At 39.1% G+C, this 22,778-nt stretch overlaps 1 protein-coding gene across 2 annotated transcripts in view; it reads left to right on the top strand.

Annotated features, from left to right (window-relative positions):
- GRTP1 (growth hormone regulated TBC protein 1) overlaps window positions 1-21,403 on the top strand; it is a 34,475-nt gene extending 13,072 nt beyond the window's left edge. Inside the window, exons 4-8 of one of the 2 annotated variants that reach the window (XM_084226293.1) lie at window positions 2,184-2,308; window positions 4,025-4,121; window positions 18,393-18,565; window positions 18,679-18,864; window positions 21,000-21,403. In XM_084226293.1, coding sequence (XP_084082419.1) covers window positions 2,184-2,308; window positions 4,025-4,121; window positions 18,393-18,565; window positions 18,679-18,864; window positions 21,000-21,089 — 671 coding nt within the window. In that variant the 3' untranslated portion in view covers window positions 21,090-21,403. The remainder of the gene's footprint in view (window positions 1-2,183; window positions 2,309-4,024; window positions 4,122-18,392; window positions 18,566-18,678; window positions 18,865-20,999) is intronic. The other variant, XM_084226294.1, reaches the window with a different exon arrangement.
- The last annotated feature ends 1,375 nt before the right edge of the window (window positions 21,404-22,778 follow it).

Below are 22,778 nucleotides of genomic sequence, written 5' to 3'. Positions count from 1 at the left end.
TAGTTTGAGGTTGTGTTCCTCTGGACAGTCATGTCTATTAAGAGCGAAGTAGATTAATGGACAGGGTGTCAGAGGCTGTGCAGATCATGAGAAGGAGGTGTTTGGATGTCTCCCCTGGAAAAGATGGATTAAAGTGGATGTAAGTGGTGAAGCCAAATGAACAGCCTTTGCCTGCTCCTTCCATTTGTCTCAAGTGATCTCTGACCCTCATCTTGTAGGATGGTAAAACATTGGCTTGTGTGTGCCTGTGGAGGGTTGAGTACCCTTATCTTGAGTCAGAGTAGCCTCAGAACTGGAGGAAGAGTAAGAGCATGTAAATGGAGCAGAAAGGGCAGGATGGGGGGGGGAATGGGATCCTCTGCTCTTGTGCTCAAAGGAATAATCTGGCACAAGGAGTCCTATAAGACCATGCTCCATATCTTCTATTAAGGATAAAGCTTTTTAGCTCTTGTATCTTGTTTTTTGTCTCCATCCCCTCACCCTAAATGAAAATATTGGTACTATATATAAAGGAAAGTTTTAAATCCTTCATAAAACTAGGGAAGGCTTCCCTCAGTCCTTGTGAGAAAAAACATGCTCTGCAATCAGAAAACAAGTTGCAGCTGATTCTCTCAGTTGCAGGCTGTGAAATTACAGACTAGTTCAGTTGGAGTAGTCCCTGCTTTGTATGTGATGGACTTTCCTTATTCTCCCCTCACTCTTTCTCTGCATATCTGGGGAGAAGACCATGGCTAAAATTCAGTATTAACCTTTAATGTAGCATTTTGCATATACTTTAATAAAGAATAAATTCTGATTATGCAAATACTATGCTACATAATCCTCCTAACAAGAAGAAGCAAAAGAAATTTATCCTGCAACTGTCTGTTGTTCAAAAATTATCTTTTTCTTTGTGTTTTTCCTCTCATATACATGAGAGGTGAAGTGAAATATTTTCCCGTAAATGATTTGTTCTCTTTAAAAGGAAGAAATAGCAATTAGTGTGATAACTTCTTCATGCATGTGACTTCCACTACACTATTCATGATTTTGGGGAGCTTTCTTCCTTTGGTTGCTTATAGCTGAACTTTGTGTCAAAGCTGTAACAGACTTCTTCCTTTATGCCGGAAAAGACTGATAAAAAGTGATAATTCTTAGGACATGAAGATCTGTACGGAAGTGCTGTTACTGAAGTTTGTTTTTAACTTTAACCCAATTTGTTGTTGTTAAATATAACCCAAACAACTACTCATATTTTATTAATGACTCTTGGGTTTTGAAAATCTGCAAAGTTACTTTTAGACGTTTAAGTTGGAGAGAAAAATTCTATTTAAAGATCAGATGCACAGCTCTGTGCCAGTGACCTCAGGTTTTCTCTTTATGGAGTGAAGCAGGCCAAAAATTAACTCTGCCTGTTTTTTTTTCCAACAATTAGGAGCTGTTTTGGAGTGACTAGCTCAAACTTGCACATCTAATTTTTTGATCTTTGTAAAGAGAGATGAATGCTACTATTAATGTTTGTTTGTAAAGAAATTAATGGTTGGAATTATCAGTAATTGCATACTCTTTACTTGGTTAAGTGTTGAGCTTGAAGTATGTGGGAATGTGCTCTGCTGCTTGGTTATCAGAAACCACTCCCATTCTTGATGATCTTGCACCAGTGAAGGCACAACTCTTCTCATGATCACATCATGAGAAAGTTAAATTTTAAAAAGTGATTTTTAAGTGGAAGTTGGCAGCTGCGGGAACAGGTCTGGGGTTTTTTGGCTGCTACTGTTTGGTAGAAACTCATCTGATTTGTTATGAGAATGTGCTTTCCTAGAGGCAAACTCATTTCATGCCATTTGACTTGATACATCTGGCATGTCTTGTGTCTGTCAGTCTAAATACCTGGTTTACTTTCATTTAAGCCTTTGCAGTCAGACATGGAGGGAGTCCAATCTGCAGGAGAATTTCTTTAGATCTGCTTGAAATTGGTTTCTGTACACTAATACGATTATTCTTTCTAGGAATAGATTATCCTTGAATGCAAGTGCCCTTTTAGCCAAAATGGAGGTAAAGCTGTTTCTTAACATTAATCCACTAAAACAACAGTTCAATGAACCATAGTGAAGCTTCAGTTGTACTTCAGAAGACCTATAAAAGTTTTTTTGGAAACTGACAAGGAACAGCTCTTAATTTTGGTCTTTTCCCCTTTTGTTTAGATATGAACAGAACGTTTCCAGATAATGTAAAATTCCGCAAAACCGCTGATCCGTGTTTGCAACACACACTCTACAATGTATTGGTAGCATATGGGCATCACAATAAAGCAGTAGGATATTGTCAGGTAGGTAATCACTGTTTTGTAAACAATGCTGCATTTCACCAGTGCTAACTGCTCTTGTCCATTTGAATGTGTGTTTTTAGAAGCATACCCACAAACTATTTCTGTTTACAAACCGGCCCTGGGAGGTTTGGGGGGGCAGGGTATGAACAGCTTCAGGCAAATTCAAATGTCCTTCTGAATTTCTCAGTGGCTGTTGTAGCCAGCTTGATCACTTTGGTTCTGTTTGTTAGCTGCAACATAAGTTGTTGCTGTGGAGAGGAAGAGACAGCGAGCTTGCCATTCCATCATCCTGCCAGCTTTCCTCAAACAGGCCTTGGTATCCACGAGGCATCATGAGATCTCAGTTTTCTGTGTTTTCACTGTCATGTTTTTCAAAGTACAGAAAGACCAGCATTAATGTGGTGTCATGTACTTGGGGGCTGGTAGTATTATTTAGTGCCATCTCCCAATATAGATAACACAAGTAGGAAGAAAATTCCTTTGAAATTCAACCTGATACTGCTTTGGTGGCAGCTCAAGAAAGCTTCTGTTGTCACTGTCAAGTACTGTAAAGTTTCTTGTGGGACACAGAGAACATAAGTTGATTCATGATAGTCTGACAGTCTAGAAAAGAAGTGTCTGTCTTTCAGAATCTTGAAGAAGCAGGCACTGTGATCAGCAAATTATGTTTACAGTTCACTTATTAAGTTCTCTATCTCCTCCGGTTCCTGAGCAGGAATGTGTGTGCTAGCATATAGCTCATTTTAGCTGAGAAAGTTATGTAGTAAATACAACTACTCCAAAGTTGAAAGAATATGAGCAGTATTTTTTTAAATCTTGAGAGGAGAAGACTTAGAGGGACTTAAATGTACACTGGAATCTCTGAAAAAAATTGTTTTTCTTGTGTACCCCAACTAGTTTTAGTACAGAAATTTACTCCCATTCTTCAAAAGGTGAATGGTTTCTATTATTTTCAGTAATGCATATTTATCAAAATATAATTTAAATATGTTGATAGTAACAGAATTACAAATACTCAATTTTGCAAGTGTCAGGTTTCTATCTAGAGGTGGCTAAACACAACATAACACACAACTTCTAAACCATAGTAGCTTCTACATATCCAATTGTTAATAAAATATTTCGATACCCGTACTGTTTAATGGGCTAATGAAAAAAGAACACTTCTTGTGTGGATTCTTTGCACATCTGGTCTCCTCACAGGATCAGGGCTATTCTATGTATCTGTGGAGTACTGGGGGTATTATGGAAAAAAACAGTTTGTACACAGTCTTTGGATGAGTTAAGCAGCAAAAGCTTCTAAAAGCTGCTGGAACCGCAACATTTTACTTAATGCGTTTGAGTCAGACATTCTCCTCCTGCAGCCTCACTATCTGCCTGCAGGTTTGTTCTGTTTGTAGTGCTCGTATAATACAGCTGTGTTTGGATTCTGATCAAAGCAACTTTCAGTTGCATTGGGCTTTGGAATGAAAAAAAAAAAAAGGCAAGATCGAAAGTATAGACTGCTAAGCCTTTTCTTTTAATTTTCCTTTCCTTGATCTTTGTTAATAATTCCTGTGTGCAGGTTTAGCAGGTTACTCAACCAGTGGCCTTCATTAGTAGAATTGATTTAATATGCAGACATCGTAGAACTGTAGTAATTTAGCCCTTAATCAAAAGAAGTAAGCTAAAAACTCTTTGGATAAGTGTATGCATCTCAAAACCTTTCTATTTCAGGGCATGAACTTCATTGCTGGATACCTGATTCTTATTACAAAGAATGAAGAGGAGTCTTTTTGGTTGCTAGATGCTCTTATTGGAAGAATATTGCCTGGTATGTTAAAAACATAGTTTTATTCATATATTGGAGCCTGGTTTTTATCTTTGCATTCTTCTCTAGCTGTAGACAATATCTGCATCTGGTCTGTTCAGTAGCTCTGAGTTCCCTTGCCTGGATCTCTGGGTTTGCAGGAGGTGTTTACACAATCAGTTTTGCCCCATGTATGAGCTGAACCTCACTGCACAGGTGAGGTAGTTTAAAACCAGAAGCAGACCAGGCACAGCTGTATTTTTTACTCCTGTGAAATGCATTTGGTAATGTTTTTTCTTGGGATTTAATTATAGAGGGAGAATGGTTTTATTGTGAATTCCTATGAGCATTGCACAGGTCTGACTACAGATACACCTTTAATGTAGGTGGAAGGTCTCATTGGAAGACCAGTAGAAAATGGAGGACTGATTCCTTATTGGCCTAGTTTTGGTTTTGCACAGATTTTTATCTTAAATTGCTGGAGGTGGAATTCAGTATGACACTGTCAGCTAGGTAATGGTCAAGGTTAGTTGAAACTTTCACTTTTCCTTCTGTCTGTACATGTTTGAGATTAAACAAAAAAAAATGGTTCCCTATTGAATAGAAAGGAAAGACCTTAACAAATAAAGAAGAATAGCTGAAAGAGTCTTTTCATGCTTTTGAATGACTGTAAGAAATTATTTTACATTGAATACACCATCTAGGAATTTGGATTTTCCTTGTGTAGAAACAGTGGTTGGACTTTGTTTCCAGACTGGAAGAGTAGAGACAGGCAGGGAATGCCATGAGTTGTTGAATCAGTCTGCAAATATTTAACATTATGCAGCCTTGAAGTTTACTTTCAAGCTGTAAAAATAGTCTAAAGAAATCAAGTGACTGTTGCTTTTGTTCAGCCTTGAGAGCTCTAAGCTGTGCAAACAGGTAGGAGACGGGGCTGCTGTCTGCCCTGGGACCTGCCACTGCCTTGCATGGCTATTTCTCTGCTTTGGCTTCACTGTGTCAGGGACAAGGTACTCAGTAAAAGGCAGGTTTATTGTGAAGTGATGTGTGGAAACTCTTGCAGTTAATCCTTTCAATAGTCTTACACGCTTTTTTTTTTGAGGCAAAGGAGATAGGTTCCCTACCAAAAACAACAAACAAAATTCTGACTCTAATTCACTTTATCAGAAAACCTTCATTTTTATATATTCTTCTACACTTTACTAATACTTGGGACAAAAGTTGTTCTTATTTTTCCCTTCCAGCTGTTGACTTTATCTTTGGCAGGTAGCATTGGTGATGAGAAGAAAATCATAACATGAAATGCAATTACTATGGATAAAGTAGGTGTATATTTACTCAAGTTATAGGTACATTTTCAATTTTCTGTAACAAGATTGTTGCCACTGACTTTAGCCTGGGTCCGACTAGGCAATATGAACCTTCTATGTAGTATGAATATTGTATTGACTAATCCAAGGCTTTATTGACAGAAAATTTGTTGCTGGTGCTCTTCCCCCCACCCCCCCACCCCCCCACCCCCCCCCCCCCAATTTTAAAAAATATTTTAATCCCTTCTATTCCCACCACTCTCCAATATAGTTTGATTTGTATATTTATGAAAGTCAAAGCATGACAGATAAAATAATTGGCATAATTTCAATGAAATACTGTGTGTGCATATGTGAGAGAAAGAATCAGACCATATTCATAAAGCAACTCACTCATGTAAATAATTACTGCCTGTTAGAAGTGCAAGGTATTGCACATTCCAGTTTTAAGCCCTATAATTATTTGTAGGGAAGCAGAGAAACACCTCTCAAGATCTACAAGATCTTGAATGTTTTCCAGGTTTTCAGAGGGAAGACTAGGAATCAGTTTTGTTGGATCCTGTCTGTTGGATTAGCCCACATTTTTTCATTAGTTTAGTTGCTGATTTGGTTTTCTTTGTTTGTTTGCATTATAATATACATGCTTTCCCCCTATCATCGCACCAAATATGCCTCCAGGTCATGTCCTCGTTTTGGAGTGTGTCCTGTCACTTCCAGTTAAATCAGTGGTGCTTTAGGACAATTTGGAAAACCATTCTCTGCCCTCTGCCGTGTCCCTGTGGCTGCTTCCTCCCCTGCCCACACGCATTTAATTACATTAAACAGCCGCTCCAGAACCGTGATGCTGACAGTGGTTTTCTTGGTCAGCAGATGAACTAAGCCAGCCACAGATCAATGGCATTGATTGGTAAATGTACAGTGTGACAGATGGGAACATTCTGGGGATGTGACAGAAGATGGGACTCCATCAGTAAAGGTTTTCTGGCTGAATTGTTCTGTCATATACAAATGGAGATAACGCAGCTGGGACAGAGAGCCAGTAAATTAGGCTTTGGTTGATTGGTAAGAGGAGTTGTGTGCATGCCTTTCATTTGGCTGAACTTTAATTTATCCAGCACTGCTGGATACAGCTGGGTGAGGCCAGAAAGTTCCTGCTTTTGCTGAGGGCAAGCCCATGAATTTCTGCCTGTTGTCTGTCAGCAGCTCTCCCAAGGATTTGGAGGGATTATCATTTAAACACTGTGAGGGGGAAGAGAATTATTTGCTTAACTGAAGTTTTGGTGTTACCAAGTTTTTTTTATTCCCAGGCTCATTCAGACAGATGGCTGGAGTAGACAGCACTGCCCACAAGAAGCAGTATAGGTTCAGTTCAAGCTCAGAGTGGATATGCCTGCAATTTGTACACAGCATAGCTCTGATGTTTCTGTTCTGTTCATCACTCTGATCCTTGTTGAGAAGCTTTGGGGGTTTTTTTTGGTGCTGTTAAGGAAAAGAGTGAGGAGATTGCTTTAGAAAGCACTGGGTAGGTGCTTTCTAAAGCACCTTTTAACTGTGGTACCTCAGTATGTCAGTAAAGGAGTATGCATGTCATATTTTACATATTTGTGGTTAAATGGTGAGCTTATGAGAAGAAAAACCCAACAACTTGGTTTCATTTTAACATGACAGTTCTGCTTATGTATAGAAGAATAATCCCCCCTTCCACCTTCGGTGGTTCTCTGGAAGCTATTGTGTATATCAGTGTATACTCTAACAAATCTACTGGACTATTTATACTGGAGATATTCTTACTGAAAACTAGTTGTAGAGTACTTCTCCTGTGGTTCAGAGAGGTCTCATGAGTTCTGCACTACCCCATTCATGGCCAACTTGATCCTTTTATTCTAGTGTCAATGCCAACTTTTGGGGGTGAGAAAGGTCCCCCTCTCTTTTGTGCTTACTTTTTATGTATTTGGAGGATGCAGCCAATTAATTTTGGAGGTGTTTTGTATGGCTATGATCCTTCAGTCAAACTCTTCTCTTGCATGAAATTTTTCTCTGTTCCTGTTTTAGCCTAATAATAATTATGTGCTTGTTCCAGTTGGAATTGATTTTTTCAGTTTTTATTTTTGTAAACCTGATCACAATGGCACACTTTTATTTGGAGAGTCATCTAGTGCCTTGTGCAGTGGCTCTTTTCACAGTGGAAAGTGTTTTTCTTAAGAGAGAAAAGCTGCAGGATTTCCCTTGCCTTTTTTCCCTAGTGGCACTCTGGTTTTGATTTGGGATCTCCATCATAATGCATGTGCTGTTCCTTCTCTGTCATTGTCACCAGATGTTTTTTTCCACAGCATTTAGGAATTCATATCACCTTTTTGCTGATGTTTATTTGCACATTCTTGTTATTTTAAATGTCATCACATCTCTTACTGCAGTCTTTCCACCTTTACTTTGTTGTGCTTTGTGTATTGACAGGGGTCAGTATCTCTTGGTTTAGTGTTGTCAATAAATACCAGCTTTTTCTTTTTCTCTACTGTTCTTAATAAAAATCTTAAATGAGATGTAGCATTCTTCAAGAATCAGCCTCATTACTTTTTAGCAGCAATAACAATCCTCTTTCAGTCTCATTACTTTTTAGCAACCTCTGCTAACATTTTTTTACCCATGTGTATTGCCTGGTTGTTTATAAAAAATAAAAAGAGTAGAGTTTTGAATGATTAAATGGTCACCAAAGTAGTAGACTGCACTGAAGTAACTGGCATTAGCTGCAAGTGCACAAGGTGCAAAGCAAGGTGCCACTGGTGTGTAGTGTAGTGCCTGCTAGTTAAGGCAGGTGGCTACATGCTGAGATAACAGATAGCTCCTGTGTTTGTTCAGCTCTCTGGCTCGCAGTTGTATCAGCCAGACTCGCAGGTTGCACAAGAGATTAGGCAGGGTAAGAGACGAGAATATTTGAACTGAATGGCATCATAGCTATATGTCAAACTCTTGAATATCCTTCTCTTTTGAGTGATTAATGTTATAACAATCTTTTGAGTCCCATCATACAGACTTTCTGGTTTGAAGGGAAAGGAACACTTGGGAAATGCAGAAGGCTGTACTAAGCTGTAAAGTATTTCTGTTTAGACTGTTTGCTTTTAATTGCAGTTGAGCCTGTATTTATTTTGTTCCTGTGGCTGAATTTATTTAAATACCCTAATTGGGTGTTGCCAGGGAACCTCTGAATGCAGAAGTGGCTTGGCAGCTGCATCTTTTCAGATCTGCATCTCCAAAGGGAGTGGACCTCTTCACAGGAAGTGTTTTTTTATTTAGCTGTGAAGATAGAAAATACTGCTTGACCTAAACTGAGCTGAATATGCAGCTTAAGATGGGGACTGTTGTGATGAAAAGCCTTTCCTTTCAGAGAGAAGATTTGAGCACCTCAAGCATGTGCTTTTGGTGTGGAAAGCTCCTTTCAAGGCTATGTGTGACATGCATGACACCATGTTTGCAAAGTTGTTGTTGACAACTGAGCTTTTTTTTTATAGTACCATCAACCCAGAAAATTTCAGCAGATTGATCAGTTCTGCACTGCTTCTTTATCTTCTTCCTCTGGCAGCTCTTAGCTACAGGTCTGTGAGTAGGCAGGATTCTCACTCATCTGTGGAGTTCCTCTGTGATTGCATTTGAAGCATAGTGGTGTGTCCCTCTGGCCTCCAACATCACATCTGGTATTCAGAGACAGGAGCATTTTGCCCATCAGTTGAACAATTAAGTGTTTTGAAATGTGGGACTCCATCATGTTTTACTGTTAACCCCCAGCCACAATGAAAGCATTAATGTTTGAGCATTAGAGGTCAGTTGAATATACCTAGGAATTAAGCATGCAGTGTCCTGTTAAGCTGAAGGTGGAATAAAGGAGTCATGTGCCTGTATTTAGAAACCATGATAAGCCTGAAATCCTCATTACTTACAAATCGGAACTGCTAGGGGATTTGTGAGACTTGAGCAAGCAGGAAATAAGCAACTGATAGGGTTTTATTTCTTTAAAATTACACAGGTAATAACGTTTGAAATAATTTATTTACGTTCTGTATCATATCTCCCTCTCACCCAGTCTCAAACCTCATCAATAAAAGAACAATCTCATTATTTAGGTGTGAACAATCTCATTATTTAGGTGTGTTTTAGGTGGCTGGATGGAACTCTTACACTTTTGTATGAAACAGAAGTTTGCTGTATGAGACAAGAATATCTATGCTGTCAGCCTTACTTTTGTGAGGAAACATACAGCAAAAGCACCCCTAGTGTTTAAATACACTGAAGAATATTGTGTTCCTTGACATGTGTCTTTACACTACTGTATTTACACTGGAAGGAGGACCTGTTCCACCAAGGCAAAGTCAAGAAAGCCTCCTTTAATCTGACAAGCAAGCCTTCATTGATATTATTTGATTATGTTGAACTTAAAGTATCTTCAGTAGGCCATCCATGGCACTACTCTATGTGGGCTGCAACCTTTGGCTGTCTGTGCAGACAGTGTTATGTGCTTGTTTATCTACCCAGTAAATCAAAGTTTCATCCCTTTCAAAAGCCATCAGCAAAATAACTTGTCAGATGAAATCTTAATTCAGCTAGGATTGATCAAAGGTAGAATTCCATGGCTGCATGCAAAAGGGGAAGTTAGGTAGAGTTGCATAAACACAGAAATGTGGGTTTGGGAGAAGAGGTCCTGGGTTTTTTTGTGATGTGGAAGAACCTATTAGTGGCCAAGCCTTAGTATGCAACACAAGGCTTACTTAGTTTGTGCTTTAGATTTTGTTAGAGTACCCATGTTGGAGGGCTGTTCCATTTTCTTTTTAATTTTTTTTTTACTTTTATTTTTGTCTAATGACTTGAGTGGTGAAAGCACTCCTGTGCATGTGGTATTGAAATGATACTTTTGACAGAGCCATCTCCGTGCTAAAAGGACTGTGCTGTTCTACCTGCAGTTAACACAGCAAAGCTACAGCAGCTTCTTTTGGGTTTTGTTACTATCTGATGGTCAGCCAGGGTTCTGTATGTTCAGTTACAATTTTAATGAATCAACCTTCCTGAATATGTCACTTTGACAGTAAGAAGCATATCAGCTGACAAATGTATGATGGGGTCATAGTGCTCAAAGCAAATCCCGGTATACAGTTTTGTATTTTAACTTGTAAATCCCCAAAAAATGTATTAATATGCTTGAAGTTATCTGTGTATTAAATACCAAAACTCATAAAACTGGAAATGTAACTGGAAATCTAACTTTCCATACAAAAAGCCAGGTGAAGAAATAGTAATTCTTCCCATTGTGGCCTTTCAGTGCTTAAAAGAGAACTTTAAAAAAAGGTGGAGAGCAACTTCTTACAGGAGCAGATCAGGATAGGACAAGGAGGAATGGTCTTAAATTAAAATAGGGGATGCTTAGATTAGATGTCAGGAGGAAATTTTTTCCTGAGAGGATAGTAAGGCAGTGGAACGGACTGCCCAGAGAATTTGTGGGTGCCCTGTCTCCGGAAGTGTTCAAGGCCAGGTCAGGATATCTGAGAGGTCCCAGACTTGGTTTGAAAGAGCAACCCTGCCACCACTGCTAGTAATGTATTCAAACTGTAAATCAGTCTTATTAAAAACACTCGCTATACTTTTAATTGGAATTTGAGTTGTCCTGATTTGTAGGTATTGCTTTTTTTGAAGACTTTCTCCTATTATATTGAAAAGCCGCCAATGCCTGGTGTATTTTCTCTATGAATTTGTTGATTTTACTTTTCATTTTTCTTGCATAAATGCTATAAATAAAGATGTTCCTTACAGAACGCAGTTTTTCTAAATATGACCTTTTCTTTCATGTGTTTTCCACTTCTTCAACTTTCTGCCTGAATTGTAAATATCAGAGCTGGGTGGAGTTTTTTAACCTCAGTTTTGCTAATGTCATAATGAGAGATGATATATTCTCTCTTCAGTAGTGAATATATCCAAGGATTGCTTTGGCTTTTTTAAGCTAAGATGTGCTTACTCTGGATTTGTTGTATTTGCAACTTAAGATACTGTAAAAATTGAGTTTTTTCAAAAGTTCAACTCTATTAAGTGTTTGGTTTTTTAAAATATGCCATAGTAGAAAGAAGCACTGACAGCAGGCTTTGATAGTGTTTCAAAATATAATATAATGCACATGCAGCATAGGTGGCAACATAAAGAATGTGTTGGTGTAAGGAGATGTGCTTTGGGAATTAAGGAAATTAAATGAAAAAAATCATGCACAGTAGTAACTTTTGTCTGCCTCAGTGTACAAGATGTGAGTGTGTTGTGTCTTTAGTTTGAGAGAGATGCTTAGAAAATGCTTGGTTGCACTAGAACCATGCGTGTTGGTCCAGCTCTCTGTTTTAAGGCGCTTCTGTTCCAGTCTCAAGTCATGTGCTCAGTGGCCCCCCTGGTGTGACTGTATCATTCTTGTGAAGAGCTGATGAAAATGTAAGACTGGGGTTCTTCTTAAGCATGAGAGAATATCACTGCTGTGTTTTGTACTGAGGTGTTAAGAATAACTTGTCAGTGTGGTCAACTGATAAAATACCTATTCTTCCTAATCCCGCAGAGGAGTTAAAAACACAGATCCAGGAAACCTTATTCAGCTGAAGTCATCAGTCATTAAGACTCATTATGCAGTTGTAAGCTTTTTTTTTTAAGTTTGTTTCCTCAGCAGGCATGATAAGCAGTAGTAGTTTTCAGTGCTTGTTCTTGAATTTCCTCTCTGTTTGAGGACACTGGTGATACAAGTCTGTCAAAGGGTTTTGTGAGTTAAAAGCCTTGGCTCCTGGTTAGCCCCATAAGCTGCAGACTTCTCCAAAGCATGCCGCTCTTTAGACAGGCACAATTCAAAGGGTGCAATGACTGGAGTCAGGCCAGGCTATTTGGAAACAGCTGAGTGGGGAATATTTTGCATGTTCTGTGTCTGTCTGCTCAGTGATACTGTGAAAAAACTGCTATTGACAAACGTAGGCATTCCAATGGTAGCAGATATGAAGAGGGGAGACAGGGAAGAGATGAGAGCTGGCCAACAGTATTTTGCTCAGTTATATGTAAGCTATATGGGAGTGGTTTGGTATCTATAACTTTAGCTGGACTAGTTTTAAATTATGCAAATGTCTCTACTGAGCAATACATAATAGAACTGGTGCATAAATAAATAATTAAAATAGCCTATTTCATTCTCTGTAACTAGAATGTCTGAAAGTTGCATTTGTGTTTTCCAAACACATGCTGCTAGCTTCAATTTGTTTCTCTGAGGGGTTATACATTAAGTCTTTGTTTCCTTGTATTTGTCTCTGTCTTCTGTAATGTCTGGAAGGATGACATCCTTGCCTGCCTTTCCACTGTCTTTCTAATTAACAGGCATCCTTCTTCAGTTTTCAAATGGCAGGTAGCTACTACATCTGCTCAGAATCCCACTGTGCTCTGTGAAATGCAAAAGGGAAACCAAAGGCTCTTTCAGCTCCCTGGGATCTCTTTTCCAAGTTTGGGACTAGAAGCAAAAGATGAATACAGGCAGATGGCATTATGTAGAAACAAACACTGCCTTTTTGTGCTGCTGGAAAGGTGTTAATAGTAAGTCATTTCTCAAGATATATTACTCTAAATTCTGTGTAATCTCAATATCAACCAGTAAGGATCTATAAAATGCTTGCATTCCCATTTTTTAAGATAGTTCAGCCATCCAAAATAAATTTGATTTCTTTATATTTTCTTAAAGCCAATGTTCAGTTCTGAATGATACAGCTAATGCTGGTTGTTGTCTGAGTTCAGTACCCCAGGACAGAAGTTTAGTTTGAAGGAAGAAATAAAATATAGCTTGAACCTGTTGCTTGGTTTGTTAGATTTTTTTTTTCCTGTTCCCTGGAAAATTAGGAATTTGTGTTTTAAAAATGAAATATTTAAGAGGTGTTAGCTTGCCATTTAACCACATATCTGCAGGATATCACTCTGGCCAGGATACCTGCAGGGGTCACTCTGGCCTGATACTGCAAAAAGAATTGGCAGTACTCTTGGGTTTCCTCCTTTTCCTGTTGTGGCTTTCTGATTTCTTCCTAAATGTAGGTTGTTCAGCTTTTAATGTAATGCTCCTGATGTAGATACTTAGAAGACACAGAAGCTGGTATGTTTTTAGTGTTTGACTTGAAATGTAGGAAATGTAGAACGGAGTGCTTCTCATGAAATTCTGTTCATGGAAACCTCTGAATTTTTGTGCCAGCCCTTAGGCCTGCTCTGTTTCCCTCCTGGATTCCAGTGAGGTGTGGTAGCAAACAGTATCTCCAGCAAGGAGACATTCTTGAATGATGCTTGGTGGTATAAAAATGAACCATTTCTGCTACAGTGGGAGAAGAGAGAACAACATCATCATCTCACACACACACACACACACCCCAGTTCTCATGGACATTTATAAACGTATTCTTGTGAATAAAACACTTCACATTGTGTAGACTGTGAGAAAAGTTAAATCAGCCAGTTTTTAACTTTCCAGTTGGTTTGGATCTCCAAGACAAATCATTCTGTTCCAGGCTGGGCCGTGTAGGCTCTTGAAATAATGAAATGCTGGAAGATAAGCAGCAGAGCTGAGGTCTTGTTTTGGATATTTTTGTAACACTTACAGATTTAGTTCCATAGGAATATGTATATTTAACCTGACATATACACAACAGACTGGAAGGATTTTTTTTAAAATTTGTGTAGCTCTTGACTCCTAGAGATAATTTAAGACTATAAGAGTATTGCTTCTTAAACTTTTATTTTTGGAACCTCTTATCTATTTGTAACAGAGAACAAGGTCGTAGAGTCCCTACAAGCTTTATCCTTATTTCCTGCAAATCTTATTACTGTTCTGGAGCACAAGCAGCCAGTTATGTCTTAGTCCTGGACATTCTGGTAAGATCCAGAGGTGCTAACTATTGTGACAGGGAGACAATGAAATGTAGTGTTAGGAGTGTCTCTGCCAGGACAGGTTTCCAGCTCAGTGACTGCATGCCACAGGCAGTGCAGTGTTAGCAACAAAAAGCCCTTTGAACAAGGGAAAAGGTCCCTTCATGTGGTCACCAGTGTTGTACAGTAGCAATAAAGTAGCTGGCAGCTGGTGAAGCTGGCTTTTCCTGTTTGCTGCTTGACTCCAAGAAGAAGCGATGATCCCAGCAGAGCCACAGGGCTACACTGCTGTTCATGTCAGGACTTTGATGAGGAAGGAGCCCTTGGCAGGATGAATTCCACGTGGGATCCTGCCCACATTGCCCTCTGTTACACTCTCAGGCACTCCTAAACATAGCAAACCATCCAAAATCCATAGGCAGGTACTCAGAACAGACCGAGCAAAGCACACGGGTAAGCAACAAAGGGGAAGCTGAGAGGAAAGTACATACAGCCTTGGATCAGTTTACAGATGCACTTGAAAATGCCAAATTGCATATTGAGAAACTTGATTTTCATCTAGATATTTTTCTGGAATTTAGTAATAATTAATAATACAATAATTTATAATGCAATATTTCATTTTGTGCCTTCCAGAAAAGGTGATGAAAAATAATGGCGTTTGTGATCACCTAAAAATTATCACTTCTGTTTGACCATTTGAAGGAAAATAGGAAACAAGGTGGCTATGTATTTTTTTTTCAGGGGAATGATATTTTGTCAGGGGACATTCCTATAAACCACCTAGATCAACAAATATCAACAATATAATTAGCCTATTTTTTTAATTAGTAAGTGGCAGATTGAGAGCAGTTACTGACTCAGGTTTGTTCTGGGTCATCGACTGCTCAGTATTTTGCCAATTATTGAGAGGGGAAAAAATAATTAAAATGCTAATTTAATGTGGATCATGCAAATCTAAAACTTTCAAACAATAAGATATAAGATATGTAAGGAATATAAAGCTAATGTGTTTCCATGGTAGATGAGTAAAACTACTTGCCTGTGCTGTATTTTCTGAAAAACAGCTTTGTGGTGTGGGGGAGAGGTAGGCTTGTGTAGACTTGGTTATAAACAAGGATATTTTGACTTCTGGGCAGAGCAGCCAATTATAAAATATTAGGAAAGTAGGGCACACAGTGAAGCATTTGCAGCAAGGGAGCGCTGCAGGATTTTTGCTGAGGGGACATTTCCAGAAGGCTTAATGACTGGGAATCCCTAGTAAATAAGAAGGGAATAGAAGAGCCATGTAGGTTAAATGTTACCAAGCACTTAGGCACTGAACCAAGTTACAAAATAATTTTCCCTAGTGAAAGCAGATGTGGACTATGAAAGGTGTTCCTTGTAAGTGATTTGTGGGTAAGTTCTGCACAAATACGAGGTCCTCCAGGAATGTTTCTGAAGGTTTTGGAAATGTGGCTTTCCTAATTTGAGGAGCTAATCTTATATATATACATTTATGTAAAAAAGTATATACACAGGAAAAATAAATAGAAAATTATAATTACATATTAATTATGTGTAATAATTATAATTAATACCTACATGAACTATAATTAACGTACAATTACATATAAATATGTATTGAGTGCAGATTCTTTTAACCTAACTTCTGTTGTGAACTGGCAGCTAATATCCTGAAAACCCCTGCTACTGAGTTATTGGCATTTGCATAAATCATTAATCACTCCTCCCACTGGTTCTGCAGCAGCGCTGGGCTGAACTTTGCAGTGCTGTATCCCAGGGCACATGGGAGCTGCTCCCGCTCCACGAGGAACAGCAGGGGGCTGCCCCAGATAGATGAATAGTTCCTTTTCTTCCTCTCCAGCAGTACAATCTAACAGACTTGAATGAAAGTTTAATTTACACCAAAGCTTCCTGGCTGCTTCAGTAATTTGTGAAGTATCCACATTGTCTGTCTGTTAACTTTTTGCTTCCCAGCTCTCAAAGAGCTGGGTACGTGTCTAGTTGTGTTCCTGAGATCGTGACATTTACTTTGCTGTACAGATTAAAAATAGCAGCTGCTGTTGGTTTCAGTATATCAGATGATTGCAGCAGAGCGAGTGGGCTGCTGTCCTTCCTCCTGAGGACATTTGCCAGTGGTAACTTGAAGATTTCAGTACTCACGTGTTTCAGGAGCACAGATAAAGAGGAAAAAAAATGGTTTGTGGATGTATGAGAGGAGGAAGGATAGTAAAGGGAAAGGGCTTGTTCTGCTACTTGTTATTTGAGATGTGATTAGATTTCACTTGCATCAAAGCAGCAAGTGAAAAAATGAAAAAACATAAAAATTAAAAAATATTTCATTAAAAAATAAGTACTCAGCCAATTAATGTTACTGTTACTGCATTCCAGTTCAAAAATGAGCACAGCACTAATACAACTAATGCAGAAAGAGGGTTTTGTGTTGGCTCTAGGTCATGGTGTGTTTTCAGTACACTTTACCATGGGATTACTTGTGTTTAAGCTGTTGGAGCTTTCCCTACAAGCAATTGAAAGGCAGATGGTTAAAGAATACATATGAGTAGCAGGGACTCTTAGGTCTGTAGAGGAGTTTTACATCTCAGTCTTCAGGGGGAACTCAGACAGAAAGCTAAGTTCCTAAAGATTGAATGTGATGCTCTGTAGTACCATTTAAAACTCCTGTAGATGTTCTAGAGTTTGGACAGAACAAATGTAGAGCAAATAACTCGTGGGGTGGGAAGTCTGTTCAGGCACACAAAAGAGTGGAATATTAACTGCTCTTGTGAAATTACAGAAGTTGTTATAGATGTACTGCATAGTTTGGATGTATTTTTAAACTTACCTGTGACACTGGGAGGTTTGGTTTCAGGCCAATAGACTTTGCTCTGATTCCTTCACCTTTATATGAACCGTTGGCCTATGCTGTGTGTGTGGGGACATGGGCAGAAACCTGAATTGCAGCTTTCCAGAATCAGTGAAGGAAAGAAAGGCATAGAAAGGCACTTGTGATACCACTGGTTTCTTTCCATAATGAAAGGTTAACAACATAGGTCTTGTCAGCGAAGTGCTCGAGAACTATCAAAAGTTGCTTCCCACGACTGGAGCGGCCAAATCCAGCTTATATGTTTCTCTCAACATACAAACCCAAAATATGAATTTCTTAAACATCTGTGTAATTCTTGTGTCATACTGGGGCATTTGAATACTTAGGAATTGAAACATTTTTTTCTTCCCTTAAATATCCCCAAAGCTACTTCTTTATAGAGCTGAGATGCTTGTTATTCAGCCTGCACCTTGGTAATGAAAACGCTTACCCTGACAAACAGGCTAACAGCCAGAGAGTGCTCTGTTGTTCTTAATTGTGAATTTACCAGTTACTGCAGTGACCACAAGTGCAGGAATGTAGGTCTTATTTCAGTCCCTGTCTTGCAGGTTAATTAAGTAGGAAGAGATGTTGCCTGAGGGATCTGTAATTCACTTCCTTTCAGAATTATTCAATGGAAAGTGGGATTTTCTTGGCTCAAAGAAAGGAGAGAAAAACTCCTACCTTAATGGCTAGGTCACACCTAGGAAGGTGGGGAGTATCCAGCATCCCTGCACAGCTGATGCTCTGGGGAATTTGCATTTCTAATTTGACTGGACCTGGTCTAAAGGCTACAGGTTATTGTGGTGGTTTGGGTTTTCTGTTACCTCTCTAGGTCTCGTGTGGACTGGGAGTTGTGCAGCTCCCCACACAGGAAGGAGGTGGTGGTTATATTGAACTGTTTAAACTTTTGTAGTTTAAGTGAGCAGTCAAAAACCACCTAAATAATCCTTCCTTGGGAAGGAAGAATGCATTGCCAAAAAACATCAGAGAGAAAGAAGATAGTTCAGAAGGCATGAATGAAGTGTTTGTGTAGAGGGATCAGCTTGGCTGAAAGAGCAGCACTCTCTGACCACAGTGCAGAGATCTTTGTGCTGTGGGTTTACTTCACCTTGGGATTCCTAGGCTCAGAGTGCCTTTACACATTCATCTGCAGAGGACATTCTCTTCAATTTCATGATAAGATCATGTGCACAGATTCCTGAGTTTTGATTTCTTCTCTCCAAGATTATTACAGTCCTGAAATGTTGGGCCTGAAAACTGATCAGGAAGTCCTTGGAGAACTTGTGAAAATGAAAGTTCCAGCTGTGGCAGAGCTGATGGAAAGACACGGAGTCATGTGGACCTTAGTGGTGTCACGCTGGTTTATATGCCTGTTCATTGACATTCTTCCAGTGGAGGTAACTGGTAACATTAAGTTCTCGTAACTACACCCCTGATTGTTTCATTGGTACTGCTTTAGTAATTGCTTACTGGAAATCAAGGTTAATCTGAATTCTCTCCTTTACTGCAGACTGTGCTCCGAATATGGGATTGTTTATTCTATGAAGGGTCAAAGATCATCTTCCGTGTGGCCTTAACATTGATTAAGCAAAACCAAGCTTTTATTTTGGAAGCCACGAATTTCCCTGACATTTGTGATAAATTTAAGCAGATCACCAAAGGAACATTTGTAACAGAGTGTCACAGCTTCATGCAGGTAAATTCTCAGCAGCTTTTAGTCATTCCAAATTAAAACCAAGATTGACTTAGGAATGTTTTTCACTGAGCAAAAGATGGATACAGTTAGGAGAAACACAGCTGCTAGGATTATTTTTTAAATAAGAAACTCAAACCTTTCGAATACATATATTAAATAGTTATATTTTTAAATTATTACCAATTAAATATTATATTTAATAATTATTATCTAATTCTATCTATAGAAATCTACCCACATTAACTGTCATACAGGGAAGAAAATTCTTTTTGCCCTTTTTACCAGTCAAGGCGGGAAGTCTGATGAGAAGATAATCTTAGTTCATTTTTCCAGTGAACTGTGGATATTGATCCCATGCAGTTCATTTTCAGATGAACTGTAAATACATATTGTAGAATAAGCACAAAGTGAATTTTAAGTTTGCACTGATAATTGGCTGTAGTGCCTGAACACACAGCATTCTGTTTAGAACAAGATGGTTGGGTTCTTACTTCCAGACAAAAACCCATGAAGTTGAATGTCCAAGTGCTATGACAGTCTGCAAGCTAAGGATTATTCTTTTAAATTATTAATACAATGGGTGCCACATCAGTATACAACATTAGATTCGAGGTTTATCTCAGAAGATGGAAATATAAAAGGTGGTAGCTGCAAAACAAGTAACAGGAGCACATCTGTCATAAATCACTTGGTCAATTCCACTATCATTGTTTGCTCAGTGTGCACAAAACCATGTCCTGGAGGGTCACATTTACCTCTCAAAGTGTTTCATGCTCATGGCACATCTCTGTGCCTAGGTCAGTTACAGCAGGATGCCATTTATACTACCTGTCATTATGGTTCATATCAAAGAAAAATCAGCTTAACTTACTGACACTTTTAAGTCTTTAATTAAAGGAGCAAATGAAAAATCACAGGTACAGCTTTAATTTAGAAGAGATGTTTGAGGGGTTTTTCCATTCCACAATTTAGAATAAGAATTTTATTAAATGTTAACTGCCTTAAGAGCACCTGTTCAGGGGCTGATGCTAACACTTGTCCTTGAAGGACTTCCCTCCCCCCTTTTTAATTGTGTTAAATTTTACACCAGCTATTTTTAGAAAATCAATCACCTTTTTCTTGCAGTTACCCTGAGTAAAAGAATTTTAACTGTTATTTACTATAGTAATGGGGCTTTGAAGACAGATAAACAATTTAGATTAGGTTCTTCTGTAACTTTGAAACTTTTGTGCTTGGATGTTTGTTGCATTGGGTTTTTATCAGCAGTACAGGTATTAGTAGCAGCAGAGGTGATGGCAGGTATCTATGCCTCCTCCCCCAGAAGAGAACCCTAGTTTTCAGTTTAAAGGCTTCTTTAGCAGAAAGCTGTTCTGAACTGGTACAATTACAGCCTCAGCCCAAGAGCTGTCATTTAGCAGCTCCAGAGTACTGAGATGCCCACACACCTTAACTGTAGCTTAAAGTGCATAAACCTGTAGCTTTGCCTCACAGTTTTGTTCACTCAGAAGTTCTGGGTGAAGTAGTGGAAACAAATATATTGTTCTTGAACAATGAGTGAAGACAAAAGGGAAAAACGAACTGAAGACGTGCTGGCATTCAGCACGCACCAAGTCCTTACATCGCACCAAGTCCTTACATCGTATCTGTTACTCCTCTGTGAAGCCTGGCAGAGAAGAGGAGCAAAGGTAGTGAAGTGAGGGATTAAAAATGATTTTTTGCAGTAGGAAGACACTGGTTTCTTTGTGTTCCAGAGCCTGAACTACCTTTGCTAGCACCACACAAGAAGTGCACTGGTGCTTTGTCATATTACAAAGGACAGTTTAATATGTTCTAAATATGCCACTTGCTACCACCTGCCATCTAAAATAATCTCAACTGGACACACATTTAAACCAAATTTTCTGTTGCTGTTTTTGTGTAATTTACTGCAGTTGTTATGAGCTGCAGGTTTACTGTGTGTTAACAGCCCAGTAGATGAAGATGTTACCCTGTTATACGCAGGCCAAAGAGCAGTGAGCAATTTCACAGTGTGGACACTGAAGCAGGGATTTCACACCTCCGAGAATTATGTGAGAATTCTAGTATGCTGTCCAAAGCCAGCATTTTAACTAATAATTTTCTTCTTTTGCCCTCAGAAAATATTCACTGATCCTGGAAGCTTATCCATGGCAACAATCAACAAACTCCGAGAGACTTGCAGGGAGAAGGTGCTTTCTCAGGGATAACATGCCAGACGTAACCAGGTGGTGAGATACTACAGCAATTGACACATTCCTCTATTTGCACTGATTAAAGCACACTTTAAGCTTTCCATGAATTAATTGACACTTGACCAATTTTTCCTGCCTTTCAAGTGAGTGTGTTAACACTTTGTACTGTACGTCAGATTTGACAACTGGAACTGGTGGTTCTGTTACTGTTTGTTGGTGGTGTGTTGTTTTTATTTTTTAAGGATTAAGGTATCTTCAGACTAGAATGTGATCAATGTCAGGACCCTCCTTTTAAATAAATAGTCCCAGGGAATTTTGTAATATTAAAAGCAAACAGATGTATAAAATTATGTATTACTGTGTTAACTGTGACACCATTACCATTTGTACAAAATAAATTAATTTAATTTGTCAGAACCTGTTTCATGGTGTAGAGAGTAAATTATGTGATCTGAGTGCTGACTGCAGTCATTGGATGGAATACAAGCATCTTTTTCCTCACTGCTCTCACTTAAGGAACTCAAATACAGCAACGTGCAGGGCAAGAGAGCAATCAGTGATTGTCACTAGCAGTTATCTATGCAGTGTGAGATAGAGCAGCTGGAGTGCAATTCTCCCACACCCGTGGCCCTAAAAATTTGAGGAGAAACACTTGTAAAGACATCCACAAACAGACTTCTTTGACAGGAGAAGACACAGCATAGTCCCTAAGTCTGTATTGGCACCAAGCCACTTCTAGCCCTGCTTTCCTGTCCGTACAGAGCCCTCTCGTGGCCAAATCCTCTCCTTCCAGCTGGGGAAAGGAGAGCAACAACTGGAGCACTTTGAGAGGTTTTATGTTCCATGTGCAACAACTACTTTGGAAAGCCTCACCTTTTAACAGCACTCCAAGCTCTCTTCATTCCTCATGAAACGTGGCTTCCCCCTATCTCGCACATTGAGATTTTTTAATTCCTCAGCAGAAAAAAAAATCATCTTTCTCAGAGGAAGGAGAGGATTGCTCTTCCAGACAACTAAAGACTGCTACTCAACAGTGATTCTGAGCTACCCTATCCTTTATGGTACCAGGCATACACTTTTTCCTCAAGTACTGAATTATAAGGACATCCTAGTATGTCAGCAGGTGTTGGGAAACACTATTCACTCACAGGAAAATTCACAGCTTCCAGTTACCTTCAAGATCCTGGGGCATTGGCCCAAAGCCAGCCTTACTGCCCTGCATTAGGTTCTCTCGGTCAGGAGTGTTCTGTGCAATTCTGTGGTGTGCCCCAGTTCCTGCCCTGCAGAGCTGGTACTGTTAACACCAGAGCGTTCCTGCAGGAGGGAGTCAGGGAAGCTTTAAACACCAAGGTTCATTTCCAGCACATAACAAGGCACACAGCCCTCAGCAGATGTTAAGTTTCCTACTTTGTGGTGAGAGGCCAACTTCAAAATCAAACATGAAATGTCACTGACACAGTCCTTAGACTACGAACCTTAGCAGCACTGTCAGAAAGTGAGGCTTAGGCAGGCAGACTGGTATAGTGACATGTCTCAGGAAGTGACAGTTTAAAGAGTTAACTCCTCCAGGTCTCAGGTTACCAACACATAGCTTTCCTTGTTTCCAAACACAAAGTGCAAAATGAACCTGATTCCAACACACACAGAGTTTTCCTTAGTGCCACAAAGAAAAAACTTAAGCACTTGTTCAACTCCACACTAAAG

Source organism: Fringilla coelebs (genome assembly GCF_963513975.1).
Source record: "Fringilla coelebs genome assembly, chromosome: 2".
Lineage (NCBI taxonomy): Eukaryota > Metazoa > Chordata > Aves > Passeriformes > Fringillidae > Fringilla > Fringilla coelebs.
This window is presented reverse-complemented; position numbering and strand designations above follow the sequence as displayed.